At 32.3% G+C, this 21,559-nt stretch overlaps 1 protein-coding gene across 1 annotated transcript in view; it reads left to right on the top strand.

Annotated features, from left to right (window-relative positions):
* The window catches only part of LOC100159095 (basic-leucine zipper transcription factor A), a 30,482-nt gene extending 13,298 nt beyond the window's left edge, over positions 1-17,184 (top strand). Inside the window, exons 2-4 of the mRNA XM_001947628.5 lie at positions 10,939-11,129; positions 12,280-12,541; positions 15,170-17,184. Of these exons, the coding sequence (XP_001947663.2) occupies positions 10,939-11,129; positions 12,280-12,541; positions 15,170-15,822 (1,106 nt within the window). The 3' untranslated portion in view covers positions 15,823-17,184. The remainder of the gene's footprint in view (positions 1-10,938; positions 11,130-12,279; positions 12,542-15,169) is intronic.
* The last annotated feature ends 4,375 nt before the right edge of the window (positions 17,185-21,559 follow it).

Here is a 21,559-nt window from a genome sequence, read left to right as displayed (position 1 = left end):
CCGCATGTTAGGTTAGGTATATAATATTATAACATCATGAATGATCGCGGGATGATTTATGCTCCGGGCGATCCTCTCCGGCGTGTAGGACACACACACATATAGGTATTAATGGTGCAGCAGTGGTGCAGTTATTCAATTTCGTTTCGGGTTTTTTTTTCTTCTGTGGGCATAATATAACATACTCTACCTGCACCCTGTGCCGTCGCATGCACATAATAATATTATGTCTGTATAAATAACACGGTAATAACATTGTCAGAAATGGACCGTATATATAGCTGGTATATACCAGGTATATACGGGTGCGAGAGGCGAAAAACGTCCGCCTTCAAACGGCCCGTCATTGAAAGCAATAATTACACAGTCTTGTGTTTCACGAGTTATTTTATTAAACCATAGAGTAATATTATAATGTTATTATATATTGTCCATTATATGGCCACGAGACCGAACGCAGTTGGATAGTAACGCATGAGGTTCATTATTATTATTATTATTCTCAAGTACCTATTCGTTTTCCGTTCCTGCGTCGAAAACCCATTTCACATCGTATAAAACAATTATCACACCAAGTCATGAACGTTTTTTTTTTATTATCTGTTATAATAAGATGTTTGTCCAAATATTATACTAACTAGTTTAACCTGTTGGATTATATTTTTCATTATGAAATATTTACTTTATTGAGTACCTAACCTACCTATACCGTCAATTAATGTTATTATAATAGTTTTACATTTTACTATAATCATTCAAATATTTACAAATTATAAGGTATATATATACCACTACTATTATAAGTGAATTTTCAATGATAAAACATATCACCTCGAAAGTATAAATGTTTTTGATGATATTTATTTTACATACGAATTCCACACACGAAGTCGAATTATGCAAAAAAATATTTCTTACATACAAACCTTTTAGATTCTGAGTGGAACGATGAATGTATTGATTTTACAATGATGTGTGTTTTTTTTTCTAATTTTTAATTTTTAATTTTTTTATTTTTGTGTCTGTGTACACGATAAGTAGTCGAAAAAATGCTTCGATTTTCAACTTCAGTATCTTGTTCGATTGGAAAGTGAATATCGTTGGTATGTTGAGGAGGTCAAAATTTAAAATTCCCTGTAATTTTCAAAAGCGCCAAGAAAAACCAAAGAAAAATTAAGGAAAAACGGGAATTTTTACGCAAAATCGATTTTTCACAAAATTGAAATTGGTTTTTGGTGTAACTTTAAAAAAATTGACCGTAGATACATGAAATTTTGACTGAATGTTTATATTAGCATTTTCTATACACCATGACATTTTAAAAATATTTTGATTTATTTTTAGCTCTTTACGGACATTGTCAGTTTTCATTTTTTTTTAGTTTTTTTTCTAAAAATATCAATAAAATTTTATTTGTTGATTAAAAAAGCTTGAAAATTTAATAAAAGGCTCCTAGTATATTGTTTCAAAAGCAGATGAAAAATATTAAAAATCCTTAGTCACAGTTTTTTTTTTATAAGCATTTAAAGTTCAAAAATTGACAAAATATGGAAAAATCACGAAAATTAGCAAATTATTTTGAGTTAATAATTCGTAAAAATTTTTCTTTTTAGAACTAAGATTTTAAAATGTAATACAAGATTCCTTATAGGATAATCTACCTTTATCAAAAAAAAAATGTCTATAAGAAACTCAAATTAAATTTTTATGAGCGTTTGAAATTCATATTTTTACAACATTTGATATTCACTCGTTTTAAATTTGAATAGATAATAATGTCATAAACGTTGGCGAGTATTTCATGTCTATAAAGGTACCTACTCTGAATGTTTGAAAAGTTTATATAATTAAAATTTTAAACGTACAGCTGAACATGTAATAACTAAAGTAGTTACAAAATTAAATTAACACTTTGACTTTTCACTTATGTGAAGGTATACCTATAACGTTAAAATGTTAACTATTTGATAAATGTGGGTAGGTCCTCAAAGTTATGTCTAACTATGATATTGTAATATAATATATTGTTTGAAAACAAAATATTTTTATACTCCGTGCGGATAATTTTGCTTCATTGCGGTAAATGTCACAATTAACTAACGTATTAATCATGTACTTACAAAATTTTTACCATAGCCAACATCGTTCAATTTAGTATTGTAATATTATTATTACTTATATAAACGTTCAAAAACCTTTTTATATAATACAAAATTAAAAACGCTATCAGCACGCCGTCCGTCCGAATTCCGGTGACCCATTAGGAAATTGAAAACTCGCTCCTAATTAGTCGCAATTAGATTATGCCAAGCTGTAAAGAAACTGTTTTTATTTTTTTTTTATCTGCGGCGACTTTCATCATTAGAAGTTCGTAGAACGGAGATCAAGGGTCACAAAGTGTACGCCCGAGTTTGAATACATTTATATACATGCATAATATTATACAATATTATGTACGATGTACCTATATATATATATATAATATATGGGCTATAGCTTGTAATGTTTTTTTTTTAATAAGTAACAAACACACCTTTATTAAATATTTTTTTTTCTTTGTATTTACCAGCTGACCGGTTCGTTTCAATTAAAACGCGAGTATTAATTATATTATACATAGAGATTATTATTATAATTGTATACCTATACCTAATACATATATATATATTATATACATATTATAAACTTGAAGCTTATCAATTTTGCGGCGGTGGCGCGGTGGAGTATCTGTATTATAAATTGAAGCTGGCCTAATTGATTAAATATAATTAAATAACGAAAATATTTATCAATACAAAGGTTATTCGATTCAAGTTTTATAATTTTCGAACGCAATAATAATAATGATAATAACAATAATGCTATAATAATAATTAATAATAACATGATTCGATAAATTAACCGTGCGTTGGGATTTTTAAAGGATCGCTAATCATTATAATCAAATAGACAGTACAGAGTGTCGGGTTGACTTTGAATAAGATCAAAAAGTTTTTGATATAGACCATAATATAATAGGTACGTACTAAACTATTTTATAATATAATATTATAGTTTTATGATCTCCTATTGTGATCGAAACCGTTTAAAGTTTTGTCCGATTGGACCCGACCTCCGTGGCCCTTATAATAATATATCTAAATATCCGTATATTATATTATATTAATATCTATTACACGCTTTGTTTACGATGTAGGTACTAGTTTGAAATTAATTACACATCATCTTGTGAATTTTATACAGATACACGTTACACAATTATATATTATATTATTACATACGCACTACCTATATACACAAGCGTGTCGTATGTTTTGTAGTCGATTTCATTATTTCAATTATAGCCTAAAGGACCCACAGATCACAATTAAAAAACTAACAATTTCATGGTACGTTTTCTCAAAACTCGTTATAATAACACCTATGCATTGTATATTATATAAATAATTGAATTATAATTTTGCAAACTGTATTATTGTAACGGGTGAGCTGAATTGTTTTTTTTATTATTAAGAATGATAATATAGCTTGTAGGTATGTTATACTAGTCACTAGATGAGATAACATATTGTTATTTTTTACCGCTCCTGTCTATGTACAGTAGTTTTTGCATTGATTATTATATCACCATAATCTATATAATATATTAATATATGTATATTATAAACACATATATTATATCTTTAAATTAATGTAAAACAAATATTATAAACTTATTTTACAATAATAAATTAAGACATTTGGATGTATAATAATATATTCATTATTTATTAGATTAAAATTATTTAAAGTTTAATCTAATATATACCTAGATATAATATTGCAGTGACCTAAACATTAATATTTAAGTAACTATAAATAATAATTTACTTATTTGATAAAAAATATGATTTTTTTTACAGACAGAACGCGAAGTGTATTTTAATCAAACATTGTCTATGAATATTCAAAACTTTTATAGTAACCTCTAATAGTCAAGGTTTGATTTGCGTTTTGGGGAGGGGAGTGGGTGGGTTGTGACACGGACCCGGACAAACGCTGTTTGAATTCAAAGTGCATATTATAAATGAAATCTATGGACCAATACTAAATAAAACATCAGCCAACAATGAGATATTTTATTATAATTATAATAACACGATTGGAATTATTTATGATATTATGTGATTTTTAGTTGGACTACAATCACTCGATTAATATAGGCAGTAGATATATAGCTATACTATTATTGTAGTATTATGTTTATTTCAAATATTTTTGTACGCAAAATCCAATAACAGTACAATCTTAAAATATATCTTACATATTATAATATGAAACTAAAATGAAACAATGTTTTTTTAAATTGTAGTCCATAAAAGAAATAATACGAATAGAAATAAAAAAGTTGTTCACTAAATTTCTTACACTGCAGCGTAAGGCATTTAGGTGTATGGTGCAGTTTTCGACCTTTCGATAAACAGCAGAACAGCTGTCTCCGGCAAAATTAAATTTTGAGTGTAAAATACATTTTAACTGTTCCCTCGAATATGTATATATATATATATATATATTATATAAACATGTAGAAAGCGGTGGAAATTTTTTCCACCCTCTGCCGGTATATTATTACTATTATTATTAAGTTGTATTTTGTAATTGGGTTATAATCATAAAACCCTTCACCCCACGCCTTGTCCCCGTCATGTCCGCCACTACAGTATACGACGTATATACATCGTTATTAAAATGAATTAGGACTCGGTGGCGGCGGCGGCGGTTTGTTTACAGGAAATTACAATTCAAATCACGCTCCCTCTTCTCTGTTCCGTCGTTTGCAGCTCCCCCCCCACGTTATGTCATCCCCGCGTACATAATACTACCGATCGTTATATTAACATTGCTATATTTTGTACATAATATTATTACTTTCTACCGATATTATACGAAGTCGACGGAGGTGGCGTAAGTCACAGGTGGCCGACGGCAGTCAATATATTATGTACATATATATATATATATATATATATATGCATAGATATTAGATACTGTAGTCGATACACTCAATTATTATTCGTGTTGTTATTATTATAATATACGAAACGATGAAGACGTTGTCGTTAGGCATCTGGAACATATTTTTTTATGTAAAGTAAATACGCACGTTCCGGCGAAGAGCTTAAATGTTATTATTATCTGTACAGCGACAAACGTGTAGAAATTAATCATATTTTTAAATTTTACTAAACGCCTCTACATTACAAGGGATGACTACCTGCATGCCATATATGCCTATACACTATTAGGTACTTAACCATATGGCCACGGCGGAGACTTCCGTTAACGAAATAATTAACATTCGAAATAAGTATCTACACAATATATTATATACTTCATTCTACGAGAATCAAAATTAAAGTACAATATTACTATAATTTTAATGTACGACGGTAAAACGCAAACCCATTATAGACGCCACTAGTATTGGCTGTATATACCTATATGTATATATTATATTGGTACCTACCTACGTCACAAAAGCGCGTTAGGTACATAAATAAGTTTTCTTCGAATCAATATTCGCGCTATATACGATTTACTGTTGCCGCGAGCTTGTATAGTACAAGACTACAGACAATAATATAATATATAATTATCCCTGGCCATAATCTAAAAAGTCAAGAAAAACAAAAATAATAATAAACGACTGAGAATCGGCCACACCCACATCACACACGGACATCTCATGAATAACCAGCCACCGACGGAATGCACCTCTGATGCGAAGTTACCCACAGTAAAACATCTGATGACAGAATGCAGATCAAATGAAGAAGAAAGAGAAAAACATTATGTACCAACGAACTTAAATAAAATAATCGGACCAGACTGTCAGCCAGGAAATCTCGTGTCATTCCTCATCAGGAGCATCGAAATTGAGAAATACATTTTAGAAAAACGCAAAAAAATAGTTACCAGTCAAAAATGCCATCTAATTATTATTGTAATCAAATTTTTATCAACAACTAATAAAATATAATGCGTAAAGCTAATAAGCCCTGTCGCAGAAGATAAAGATCGATTTAAAAAAAAAATGTATATGATATAATATTGGTTTACTAAATAGGTACCGATACATAGATAATTTTAGATTTTTTACTGGTACCTACGATGATGATTGATCGATTTAGTTCAAAGCTTAATATAATTTTTTATTCATTATTTATATTAAATAAAATGTCTGTGACGGCGTTCAAACGAAGCTTGTATTATACGCACACCTGCAGGTACTATAGCTCTAACAACACTAACTACTGTTTTATTTTTATTATTAAAAGAGGTCATTACAAAGTATTATTTGCGTTCAGAAAGTTTGTTTTCACGCAAAAACGCTTCGCACGGTTGCGTGCTTGTAACATTTCAGTAATTGTTATGCCTTATAATATACCTATCTTAGTAAAACACTTATAGTAATAATAATGTACGTAGATATTATAACTTGTATAACAATGTGTACTTAGTATTTACTATAATATTATAATCCATGTATATTGTATATACCTGGCAACGCGTATAGTTTTATTTTATTACAATTTCCCGTATACACCTATATATTATTATGCACGATGTACGTATATACTTTAATTTTTATTCATAAAGATTCGAAGTAGATTTGTTTGAATTATAAATGTGGCAAGTGAATTTTATTGACAATAAAATAAAAGATATTCGTGTTTAAATAATAATATCGCTACCGGTTTATCGACTTCGGGACACTGGGACAGTTATATATTTTGGGAGTCTACAAGAACCTGTTTCCTATATTATTATATAGGTACATATACATACGATGGGCGTAAGAAAAATAATATTATGAAATACTTCACACGCCCCCGTAAATACGCCGAAAGTAAAAATTATCGAACATGGCAATTTATTTCGAAAATTCAAATCGTAATATATTATTCCAACCTGTATAGACGTGCCTTGATATTCTTCAATTAATCATATGAAAACGAATGGAGCGTTTACCTATATATTATAATATGTTCTATATTTAATTGTGGTTTATTGTACATTTTTTTATGAAAAGTTTATTTTACGAATAAAAAATAATGAAAAGTGTGCGTACCCTACATAATATAATATATTATATTACTATAGTACCTATAACCTCGGTGCTCGTTCGTGTTAATTTCTAAGGTAATTCCGCAGTGGATTTAGCATTTTGAGCACATACGAGTCGATTTTCAGTGATGTAGGTATATGTCGTCAAGGTTCACATTTAATTGGACTCGTGGCAGTATCATATACCCGCGTGCCGTCGTCATCTATCAAATGAACTTTGTTTAATCAAAAACCTCCTCAGCGTAATGGAAGCCCGTGAACTAACTTTATCTATCCCGCGCCAGTGGCACATATATGTATATGTATATATATATAGATGTTGGCAAACTTGCCAAACATCGACGCGCAAAAGCTGTTCAGAATCCTAAATTTATTACGAGCTCGAACTTCCAGAATATCGCACGACGTACCGGTCGGATGATAGCCAAGACGATCCGTTTAACGTGCAATAATGGTTTTGCCACAGCGAAAACTACACTTTACCCGTTCAATGGTCGCCAGCATTATAAAAAACTTTAAAAATCGTAAATCAGTATATGACGAACCTGCAGCACAAACAGTTACCTAGGTAGCCTACATAAGACGTACCATATACAGACAATAATGTATTAATATCGCGGCAATCTTTTTTAGTACCTGCACATATTATACATATAATAATAATTAATAATAAAATACGAAATCGTTTTAAATGTATATCATCATAATAATATATAGGTAACTGTCTACGATATATATATTGTGCCTATTATTCCGTCGAAACCCTAAACATACACTATACATACAATTACCAAATTTAAAATTCTCCACACGTCGAGCCGATTGCGCACGTCTGACGAGGATGGCGCCTTATTATTATTATTGCTATACCTACATATAATATTATATTATATAGTTACAAACCGTTCGCGGCGCGACGACTTACCGCTAACATAATATTATATATATAACGATAGTTATAACCAGTGTTATATATATATAATAAATTATATACTCAGACGCGTTATTGTGCCGTCGTCGGTGTATATAATATTATTATATTATGTGTACCACCTATATATATGATAATAAAAATCGAACGTCCTAGATCTTAGTGTCGCCGCCCGACGTGTGTTTTGCACATCGTGAAACCGTTTTTTATTTTTATTTTCCCTATTGGTCGCCTTCGGTCTCGTTTGTTGCGGTTTTTTTTTTTTTTTTTATAATCATTATTGTCGCCATTATTTTTCTATTACCATTGTCATATTATCGTCATTGTCGCCTGCTGTAACTCGTCTCATAACATAATAGTAATGTATGTGTGTTGTACGACATGACGCGTTTTAGAGATGCCATTTCGGCGGCAATAGAGAAAGGTTTGTCGGAGCGCCTATCGTGAGAGTCTAAGTCTCCGTCGTCGTCGTCGTCGTCGTCGTCGTCGTCGTCTTCGGCGGACGCGTTAATTCAATTTTAACGAATTGTTATCCGTTTGACACGGTGTACCCGAAACGCGTATCGCGCTACACGTCCCCCGCGTTCCTCTCCGGTCGAGAGAATAAAAACATAATAATAAATAAATATATAATATTATAACGTGTGACAGCTGCCCCGTACACATACACATCGTCGTCATTATATTTGCTTCCACTTAAGACACGACGTTTCATTGGTCAACTGTATATAATATACTCGGTCGTGTATATATACTATATAGGTACGATGTATGTACTTATAATATTATATAAATTCTATATTTGTATAGATTTTGTTTTTAAAACAATTACATATATTGTATAGGTACACAAGTTTTCCCGATATCAACATTTTTAATTTTCGACAACTGTGCGCTAAGAACATAATCTGACATTTTTTTCATTTCAAATCTCACATTCGTATTATACAACCGATTCTGTCTATTGTAATATTATGTTTATTATTATACGCAGCCATACGAGACTGTACACAAAAATTGTTACCTTTATGTTTTTATAAAACATACTTAATGACAGTAAAAACGCTATATTATAATTATTATAATTATGAATTGTGAATTCAACTATTGAATTTTCTTTAACGATTATATTATTATTTACCAACCACCGCAAGTTCAATGTTTACGACTTTATGATAAGTATTTAGTACTATATAAAAGTGACACAAGTTGTTTTTAAAGTTAAACGTGTCGATGGACCAGTTTTCAATTACTTTATTTGAGATTTATTCTGGAAGCGAAAATCGTCGCTGTACGTACGGCAGCTACAACTATACTATTCATAAAAGTTAACGCAATTTCACTGTCGCCATAATGGCGGTCTCTGCAACATTATGGTAACCGGGGTAACATGAAAACAATTCGTTCGGTTATGGTTCGGTTATTATACAAATATTTTTTTTCCTCTCCAGGACCCCTCTTAGACCATCTCTCCGTTTTGGCGAAAATTAATTTTCTCCCACTTGCCGCCACCTCTTGGACCGCCAGAAAACTGATTCCACGCTCCCGATTCTATTATCTAGTCTCGTCTTTATGTTTTTCCATATTCTTATATGATTTACGACCGTCTGAAGTGCATGCAAGATAAAAATCCTCGTGGAAACGGTTTCTCTCTTGTACAGGCCAATATTGCCATATGTCGCGGGGACATGATTTATAACGCGATTGCAAAATTGTTTTAACTCGATATGCGGTTTTCTTCCCCCGGGCTTGCATAATATAATATATATATACTATTATAGCTATATACAGCACTGGTTCCCGTTGGTACTATTGATCAGCGAGGGGAAATATAGATACAGTATATTAGTTTTTATCTACAGTTTTTCGGTTCGTAAACAATACGCCTGTTGTAAACTTATGTTTCAATTCGAGAACTTTGAAAGTGTGTTTTTAACGCCCTACGGTGTATCAAACTTTTTACCCCAGCTCCGGAAAAGCCAATTTTCAACTTTTCGGTAATCGAAAATACAACCGTTCCCCTGTGGCGTAAATCTGTTTCCGAAATAGTTCAAATCACCCGGAATGTGAAAAAAATATTCTCTAATAATCTAAACCCTGAGGGTTTAAAGTGTTTTACAACAGTAAAACCTACAATAGCTATATGTAGGTACTTGTGCACGCTGTGCATACCATACGCATAGGTTACACATAGGCTATCTATAATAAACATAATATTTTACAATATGCATGAATAATTTTCTTTAGAATTATATTTTTGATGTCATCGATATTGGTTATTAAAAATGTATTTCGTACAGCATGTCAATAACCCATGAATACATTAAATTGTTGAATACATATACTTACAACCGATGAGCATATAATGTTCGAAGTTTTTGAGAAATCAGTATAACGAATTTATAATATAGTTTCCATATCTACCGCACTGCGTAGGTACCTTATACGTATAATTTATAATTTTCAATCATCAAAAATAATATTCAATATCAACGAAAATTTACTCGATTACTCATGCGAAACGTATATCATGCATGAAATATTAGTATACTTAATAAAATAGACAGGAATTTAACGAAATATAATAAAAATATAACGTTGTATAATATAGACATGAATTACCTATAATATAATAAGACGTACCAAATTACTGCATGTATATAGGGAAATTCATAATACCAATGCACCAATCCTTATAATAATTACGAGTATTGTTGTAAAATGCACGACTAATTTAAATGGCAACATCTAATCAAAGAAAAACCGTCGGAGTATCTAATTCGTGCGCGATCTGATAAAATGTATTTTTACTATTAAGTTGTCCGTGTATATAAAAATAGACATTTTAAAATATTTTAACTTCTCATACTAAGACATAATGTACTGTAACGTTTGTGTAGGTGGAGTGGACGGAGACAGCGCAGCAGGTAGTTCGGAAGACCTGGCCAACAAACGGCGAAGGTCCAGAACAAACTTCAACACGTGGCAGCTGGAAGAGCTGGAACGGGCGTTTTTGGCCAGCCACTACCCCGACGTGTTCATGAGGGAGGCTTTAGCCCTGCGGTTGGACCTCAAGGAGTCCAGAGTGGCTGTAAGTATAATACATTATATGTATATTATTTTATACATATACATACAATACGCACTGTAGAGTTATTGTACCCACGCGAGGAATTTTTTTTTTATCTTTCATATATAAGTTCCCTGGAGCATCCACCCTTTTTCGCTCAATATTTTGATTTAGAACCTCATTCCCGATGCTTGTTTCAGCCAGCTAGGGGTTGGTTTTTGTTAGTCGTTTTTTTTTTTTATCGTGAGGGGTGGAAAGCGCATATACAAACGGTTCTGTGTATGGTTAAATAATCTACGCCACCATGTTGCAGTCCGGAGCATACAGTCAGAACACGTCCCTGGGGTGTAATACGTTCTGGTTTCGGGACCGCAAATGCTGGAGGCGAGAAATAGACGATAAACTTTAGTGCACGCGTATATTATATACCTATTTATATACACATAGTGCCTATGCTTTCTAAATATATATATATTATACGAATTATTATGGAATTTAAAGGCGATTTGTTCTGGGGCGCTTTTCTCCCGTATAATATGGTAAATTGATAAGAGCACGTGTCGGCCAATATAAATCTATTATATTTTATAGAAAGGCATCGGATTTCGTATGGTTTTATTATCTGCATTGTTGGTGTAGGTACCTACCGAAATAGGTATATACTTATTCGAAGCCGTTTTATCATTTCGCAAAATGGTAAATATTATTACATTGTTGATTATTTATTATAATATGTACTATATTATATAACACCTATATTATATCTTTATAATATAACTGCAACCTGTGTATTAAAAAAACAAATTAACAAATCGGCGCTCTGGTGGAAACAATTTGTACCTTCTGGTTCGGGATAATATTATATAGATATAGTTTTATATTGGTCATTTCACTTTTTCTAATAAATTAATTTTGTTATTGAAACTTTATACGCTGCTATATGACTGTATACGTAAAATGTCTACTAATATTATCATATACACTTCATTTAAAGCAAAACGTTTATACGAAACGTCGGGAAAATGCATACAATAGCGAATAATATCCTGACTCCACGTAGGGGGGAACCCGCGGGAACCCACGACAGCCGTCGACAGCTTTCCCGGTGTTAATTTGTTTTGCCAATAGGTCAGGTATACTTGCGGTATAAACAACGAATTTGATTTTGCAGGTATGGTTTCAAAACCGGCGAGCGAAATGGAGGAAAAAGGAACACACCAAAAAGGGTCCGGGTCGACCTGCCCACAACGCACATCCGGTGACTTGTTCCGGAGAACCAATACCTGCGGACGAGTTACGGCGCAAGGAGCGCGAACGACGGCAGAAAAAGTTGCTCAAGAGCTTGGAACGACAACAGAGGAAGTTGGCCGCCAAAGGTGTGCACGTTGACTTGGACACGCTGCGCAAGGAATGGGAGTCTCAGCAAGCTAACAGTAAGTGGCGCTTTCCATATATGATACAACATAAATAGTAAATACATAATATATAAAATATTATATACAGGTTGTAACCGAAAGACCCGATAAATTAAATAACTTTTGTTCTAATCAATATTTTTTATTTAACTGATTCACTTCGTACCCTACACGTAGGTATAACATTTTTGATTTTTTTTTTTTAAGGAAGACTCATTAAATTGAAAAGTAATAACTTTTTAAAAAATATTTAAAAATTATCATAAAATGTTTATACTTATTGAATTTAAAATGGTTTTTACGACACTGGATCAACTCTACTTATCAAATATAATAAGATTTAAAACAATTGAAAAAAAATAAACTTAAATAAATATTTTTACAATAAAAATATTAAAAAATAAAAATAAAAAAGTTATACTATACGACATACGTGTAGCGCAAACGTCTGCAAATAGTTTTAAAAAAAAAATTAAGTAGAACAAAAGTTATTTTGTTTTTCAGATCTTCCTATTAGATTTTGTTATAGATTCATGTATATTATAACAACCGCGATATGTAGGTACAATAATAATATAACCGCCGATCGCTGTAGGTATGTCTGTACCTGATTTCGCTGTGTCGAATTTCTTATTAGGAGTTTTTAAATAGTTTTTATAATACCTATTATATTATAATTTATACTTTTCTTATAATTAGCGTTAAGCAATCTAGAAAATAATACATATGTAGTACCCCCCCGCCCCCCCGCACACACACACACACACACACACATACTCATACAAACATCAAGTATAATAGGGCCCCTGTACTATATGTATTGGCAGACCCTGTACAAAACTTCCAATAAAATCCAATCCATTATAAGCGAACGGGTATCCCATACACAATTTCTATGGTGAACACAGGGATTAACATAACAAAAATAACATAATATATTATAATATTTTATATTATACATTTATATCATAAAATATTATTTAATAGAAAATAAGTATTCGTATCGAAATTTTAAAAATTACAAATTCATCTTCATGGGCCCTGACAGCACCTTCTTGTGGGGGCCCTGTGCATACCTACGATATAATATATATAATAGGATTTTTTTTTATAACATTACGCCTAATAGGGTCGTTGTACACTGTACGACATCTGGTTCTATATTGGCGTACAATTATTTTAATACTGTCTTTGAATCGTTCGGATAAAAAAAAAAAAACAATTTGACTGTTTCGACGTCTAATTCACATCTTGAATTCCTGCAGTCGACAATATAGGTACTGTTTACGATTACCGCATGGTACATATTGTGTTTCGATACGGTTATTGAAAAATATGTTCTCATGGCACTGTACTTGGTGCGATACTCGTTCTAAACGAAAAACCAATCAAAACGACCTCGTTAAATGCTCTTTAAAAGTGTGCGCCATACCCATAGGTATGTATAGCCAATGGAATTGTCCGGTTCTGTAGATAATATAATATAGGTACCTATATTATACCTAATAACATTAAGTCAAACCGAGACGATATATATCCGGCTCGCGGAGTGTGATATTAGGTCCCTAAATTATTATCGTTTTATACAAATAGAAATAAGTATACTTATGAGTTATGAGTTATGCCCGTGTGCGTGTATGAGTATTTGGTATTCGATTTTCACATCAATTCAATAAATTAGGCTCATATAATATTATAATACACGCTTGTAGAATACTACCTAATGGAAATAAAATCCAAATTTGTCGCGATGTAGTACGCTATTATAATATATATTAGATACTAGAATATAATAGAAACTATTTAGGTTCATTTCATTAAATTGTGTATTTTTTCCTATCATAATTCTTTGTTTTTGAAAAAATCGTAGTCCCACAATGATAATATAATATAATAACTGCACGGTAATAATAATAATAATAATTTTGGTAACGAAAATGTTTTTTAGTTTGTTTTAATACAATATTATATGGATCACCACAGCTATATATAAAGCTTCATATAAAAATATCTATAAATCAAATAATATATAATTAATAAGTAATGTATATTTAAATATAATTTAATAAATTACAATTTACAATAAAGGAAATCTTCTAGATTTTAATTTGGTGAAACTATCAACTGCTTCATTAAGATCTAGTGTATCAGCTTCTTCTTTTTCAGTTGCAATAACCATTAAATCACTTAACTTGTTATCTCCCATAGTTAAGCGCAAATAACTTTTCACTCTTTTCAATGTCGAAAAAAAGCGTTCATTGGAAGCAGGTCTAACAGGCAATGTTAAAATTATTGCTATAGAACTATAAATAAACTATAGTTGTATTGGTGATCCACAAAATATTATGACAAATCAAAAAAAAAATACAAAATTATTGTTATTTGTTTTATACTATAATTTTATGAAAATATGATCTCCACAAAAAGTGTGTTAAAAAAAAATCATGGGATGCATTATTTGCATACCCTTCCATCCCACAAATGACGCCACTGGTGTTAGGTATATAATATATAGTATACGTAACATAATATGGACGGTTACAACAACAACAAATCGCAATACCTAATATCTGGTGGTTAGGATGTAAAAATCATATCTCGAAGTCGAATTATTTATAGTTTGACATATTTTATTTGTTCGTATAGATGCGGCCAAAAAACACGGCCAGATGGATTGCGGAGTGGTCGGCGGAGGAATGGACGGAGTCGGTGGATCTTCGAACGCCGGTATGGATCTGTCTTTCCACGACTCGTCAAGCTGTTGCAGCGGACAGACGAGCCGGGATGAGGAGATCGACGTGGTCGGCGAAGAGGACCACCTCCTGCACCACCATCACCACCAACACCCACACCAACACCACCACAGAATGTTACACCACAGGCGGAGCGCGAGTACGACGTTCGACGATGATGACGACGACGACGATTTGGACGAGGACGAGGACGAGGGACTGCCGCCGTACGCGCGCGCAGCTGCTGCTGCGGCGGCGGCGGTGGCCGCTGTGGCCGCTGCTTGCCGTGGCAACGACAGCTGTAGTTCGGACGACGAATACGGCGGCGGGCGATTGTACAGGCGGCCACCGGCCGCCGACGGCGAATCGTCGCCGCCTCCACCTCTGCTAAACCTGACCACGTCGTCGACGGCCACCGCGGACAAGGCCCGCCGCCTGAACCCGTTCAGCATCGAATCCCTGTTGGCCGGCGGCAATCGACCGTTCAGCATCACCGCCGCCCACGTCAATAACATCAACAACATCAACAACAATAACATCAACAACAACAACAACAATAAAGTGTGAACTCCCTCCCGCGTACCTCATCACACACATTCCCACCGTCAATTTGCATAAGCGTCGTCGTCGTCGTTCGTCATCATCGTCATCATCATCGCAGGTTCCTATATGATATTATTTATATTATACAGTCGAGTCCCGATAACTCAAATCTCAAAGTGAATAACAATACATTTGACTTAATATTATGTTGTTATATGAGTTGTATACGTAGCTCAAACACAACTTAACACCACGAGGGGTGAAAAAAAAATTTGAGGTATCGAGGTTATCGAGACTCGACTGTAAAATTTAGATATTTAATTTTATCGAAGATCCGATGGCCTATAATTGTATTATAATAATTTATCTGTAAAAATTACGTTTCTCTTTAAATTCTTTCATTTTTATTCTAAAGACTGCAGCATAAGTGTATATCGTATAATAAAATATATTATAACACTCGGCTGCAGGTGAACAATAGATCGTCGTACATAAAACATAATAATTTATAATAAGCGTTACGATATTGAATTTTAATTCACATTTTTTTTATTATTTTCGAAATTTTTCAATCAAGTCTGAATCGTTTTTGTGCAGCATTATAATATTATATTATTATAGGTAGGTATTCATATTACAGTAGGTACCTATCTAGTACGTACCTATTATAAATAAGTGCAACCGAGATTTGATCCAACGACAAACACGCGATTTTTGACTATTGTTAATAACTTGGTTTTTATTATTTATTTTTATTATTATTATCATTATTATTTGTTATACAATTATTATATTCGTGAACCACCTGACTGCGATTTGATGACAGCGCGAGGAGGGAACCCCGTCCTTATTATTATAGTACCTATATATTGATGACGCAATTTGCGAAATTACTTTGGAATCCACGTGGTTTAATATCATATACATTATTATATTGTAAAACGTCGTGTTATTTATTTACTGTTCTCTGTACAGATCTATATATTAACCCCCGTCCGTTATAAACAGCCCATTAGTAAGTATAACAAAAATCTAGTCAATAATATTTATTATATGTTTATGTCGTAAGTTAACACATTGTATATAATAATAATTGTCGTATATATATTATTATTATTATTATTATTATTATTATGAAATTGTAAGTAATTTAGTTAAGACACGTTTATAATAGCGATTACTATATATTATTATATTGTAAACACCGTGGACGAAATAATATGTATAGGTATCCATTTAATTTTTTGTTGGCGCATATTATCTGTAAATTCAAATAATATTATTGTACTGTATACCTGCGTATGGTTTTGTGTACGAGTCCGAAGAAACATATTTTATAATATTATATGTTATTATATTATATTATAATTATTATTGTGTATAGAATATATGATTTCTTATTGTTTTCGTCCACTTGTCGTAGACAGACTCTTGGCCCTTGCCCGCGTTGTCGCGGTGTACAAACTGCAGTAAAAGAGAGACTACGGACGGAAGAGAGAACAAATAAAACTTATCGTTTTTGATCGCTACCGTTCCTATCGTACTCTCGTGTATACCTATATATTAGTACACATTTTACGTGCATCGATCCCTTTATTCCGGAATGACTTGTATAAACGCGTTTTTACGTTAAGGTTTTTATTATAATATTACGTATACGATTGTATTATAAAACGAAATAATAATCATAATAATAATAAAAAAAAAAGTTGAATTATTATCATTTATTATTATTTCATTTATTTTTTTATGGATGCATAAAAACGTTTTTTTTTTCCTCCATTTCGTTACCGCCGCTCGCCATACAGATATATTATAGGTACTATATATTATATACCGCGCTGGTACAGACAAACACCGGAGGAGGACCGCCTCGATGCGATAATAATTTAATAATAATTATATCGTTTCCGACGGAAAGTCGACGAAAAAAAAACGCGAGAATAACGCTCATGCAGTTGTATACCGCAGCAGACGATCCACAGTTATACATTATTATTATAGTATACGTTCGGCATGAGCTGTATATATATATGTACTTACGACGACTCGCGCGCACAGGTGTACTACAACACTGCAGCAACAGAAGAAGAGGTTCGTATATAATAATAATAATAATATAATAACAACATAACGTGTAAAGCCACTTTATTCTGACATCTGTGTGTGTACGTACGTTTTCCGCGGTGCTACGGCGACGATGAAGACATCTTTTACAATTAGTCTCGGCCGCCGCCGCCGCCGGTGTGAAGACATTAAGTGTGTTGTACGTTTGACAGGCACCCAACACCTCGTAATATTCAACACCTCTCCTCCGCCCGCCACCCTACCGGCCGTCCCGTTCTCGTACCTATATATATATATATAATAATACTATAAATGCGTTTATATATTATGCTTACTTATTGTTGTTGCTGTTGTTGTTGTTTTTGTTGTAACGATACACGCCGGTACGACCGGTCGCGTCCAAATCAGTGGTTCTCAAATATACGATAAAATATTATACACTCGTACGTTATGCACGCGACGACCACGGCGACGAGATTTCAGAGAAAAAAAGCACTTTTTAGGTAGGTAGGCTTTTCGATTTAATTCAACATATTATATTATACACTTACAAATCCAAGCTTGCATTCCCCTTACACGTACGTTCCCCTTACACGTACGTTCCCCTTATATTACCTATACATCTGACATAACTCGTTGTAATTTTTCAAATCGTGTTTACCTAGGCTATACAATTAGATAATACAAATAAGAGAAGATAGGTACTTGTCGGTCAACAAAGAGCATACTCAATACTATTTTACACGAACCTGCTTAGGAAAGTACGTGGAAATTAATTTCTTCAAAATAAGGGTAAATAAAAAACTTATCCTGGCGCGACCAAACAATAGACCACGTCATAATTTTAATAATAATATATAGGTACACGCCTTAAACGCGTTGTTATATTAGTACATAATACTGCCGAGTGTCGATGTTGTTGTTCTGCGCTACAAATATTGTACTCCCCGCGACGACGGTCCCGTAAACTTTGACCGAGTTCGCAAATATTAATTCGCCACCGGATCGAGTGAAGACAAGACTACCGCATTCAATGGTGAGCAAGTTAATGAAAATAATTAAGTGCCTTTAGTTAAGTTAAGAGAACACAAGATCGATAAGTTAGAAGGATAACCAAATCATAAATTGAATTCGATAAGTTAAAATTCAATATGGAAAAACTTAAGTAAGCTTAATTCAGTTTAAAAAAAGTTAGTCTAATTTTTTTTTTAGTATGTCTGTATGTGGATCTCACAAAGAGTGACTGTGCTTTTCTGATTTCTTAAATTACAACAAACAATTTTATTGAACTTTTATCACAGTGTATATATGCCTATTTTACTTAACATGATTATGAATTAAGTATTTAAAATACCTATAAAATAATCTCAATCAATAATTTAACATATTATGTTAATTTTTTTTTGTATCAAATATAGGTATCAATTTAAGGTCATATAATATTATGCCCATCTAATCTACTAAAATATATCAGCTATATATATAAAATTATTTTATCAAGAAAGATAACAGACATTTTTGTATCATTATAGTATTGAATTATTTTAATATTAATATTTCCGCGTATAAAACCATAAAAATGGTAAATTTCAAAAAATGTGTAATTCGATGGACATTTTCTAATCAGCTGAGAAAAGCTAAGTTAGTTCAATCGTCGATTAAACTAGTCAAGACCATGTTAATACTCTGATTAGAAGATTAACTAAAGTTGAAAAATTTAAATAAAAAATGAACTTTTTGACTACAACAATTAATAGCCCGCCTTTACATGTTAAATTGACGCCGCATATTATAAATCTGCTGCGCCGAATCGAGGCTATACGCCGTGGCACCGCCCAAGTAACTATATATATATATAATTATTATTATTATTAATGTAGTACAATGTGTGTATAGAAGCGATGTTTCTATCCGTTTTCGACAACATATACGCCGACATCAGTATATATATAATATAAATATATGTGCGCGCGATGACGGGTTGCCCGTGGAGTATTTAATTACGACGCGCATTCCATCGCTACAGTCGAGTACGTGCCGGTGATTTTTTCCCGTTTTTTTTATCGCGTCAAACACACAGTACCTTTCATTTAATGATATTATTATTAATATTCGTACCATAATGTGCGCGTAATGTGCGCAGTGTGCGGTTAATCAATTACAAAACAATATATTATTATTATTTATTAATAATGTCGTTGCCACGCGCGGATTTCAGAGGACAATACGCGCGCGAGACGAAAATGATGTGCCTATTATTATAACTATATAATAGTATATATATATATATATTATGGATACGATATAATAATTATTTTTCAAATAAATGTCTAAAGTTGTCCTATGTGTAATTCACGCGTTGTCGTCAAAATACTATGCTGTAATTTATCGGGGACGACTCGTTTTCGACCAAAACCGAACCCTTCCCTTTTCGGCCGAAATAAAATGTTTAATATAATATACTAAAACTAGAATATTCTAGAATAATATTATAGTATATTAGGGGTCATAATAAATATAATGGAAAATCATTTAAAATATAGATAAGTTGTATAAAATGCGGAGACCCTCATCAAAACCCGTAGTGGAATGGTACTTCAGAATTGGCACACCGCAAATCGTTAGTCCACTATACACTCAGCTTATCTAAATTTTAAGTAAGTACTGTTATAGCTCATAAGCCACTAGTTTAATATTCTACTCTCACTCACTTAAGTACAAACATTTTAAGAACGATAACGTATAGGTTAAAGATATAAAATACGATCTCGATTGTCGATGAACGATAAGCATCCAACAAAATCAAATATATGGCTTGGCGCGGTGGCAGCAATCAGTCACGCCGTGATCTGAGAGTAAGTAACGGCCGACGCTAACCATTCCAACCTTACCAATCACAACCCCCATAATAGCTAATGGTCAAAGTTACCGGGATCAAGTACAATAAAAAAATAAAAAACATTTTCGTTGACAAAAAATAAAACAGAACAAATAATAAAAAAAAAATAGTATACAATATGAAATATAACAAATAAACTTAATTAAATGACCTATGAAATTTCTATATATTATACTTAGGTACCTAATCTTCAAAATCTCTAAGATATTCAAAATAAAAACAGACTATTAATCTCCAATAAGTGAATCGAATTTCTACCTCAACACACAATATAAAACATTAAAACCCTACCCATAACTAATAAACTACTTGGTCGAAATTTGATTTTTACAGTTTGAAATACTCCCAATAATATTTTGCTTCAGAAATATATATCCATGATTAATTGAATGAAATTTTTATTTTTTTCATTTTGGTTGTATATAAGGCAATCACGACCATATACCATATATGTAACACCACAGTACCTATACCTAACTCTATTGAGTCATAAGCATATTTTAAACTTTATGTTTCCTAACAATAATGATTATTGTTGGAGTTTGAAAAACGATACTAGATCGAAATTATAGTTTTTCGTTATATACATAGTAAGTGTTAACAAGACATTATTTTTTCAGTTTGTACAACGGCCCACGGTTAAAAAATAATAAGCGAGAAACATTTTTTTCAAAACATTGTATAATATATAATATCGCATCAAGTACCTGTAGCATTGAGTATAATATTATTTTATATTATAAACAATTAGTATACAATATATTATTATACTTACTCAATGATAATAGGGTATTT

The sequence above is a fragment of the Acyrthosiphon pisum genome, chromosome A1 (genome assembly GCF_005508785.2).
Source record: "Acyrthosiphon pisum isolate AL4f chromosome A1, pea_aphid_22Mar2018_4r6ur, whole genome shotgun sequence".
NCBI lineage: Eukaryota > Metazoa > Arthropoda > Insecta > Hemiptera > Aphididae > Acyrthosiphon > Acyrthosiphon pisum.
Note: the sequence above shows the minus strand (reverse complement) of the source record. Positions and strands in the feature narration are given on the sequence as shown.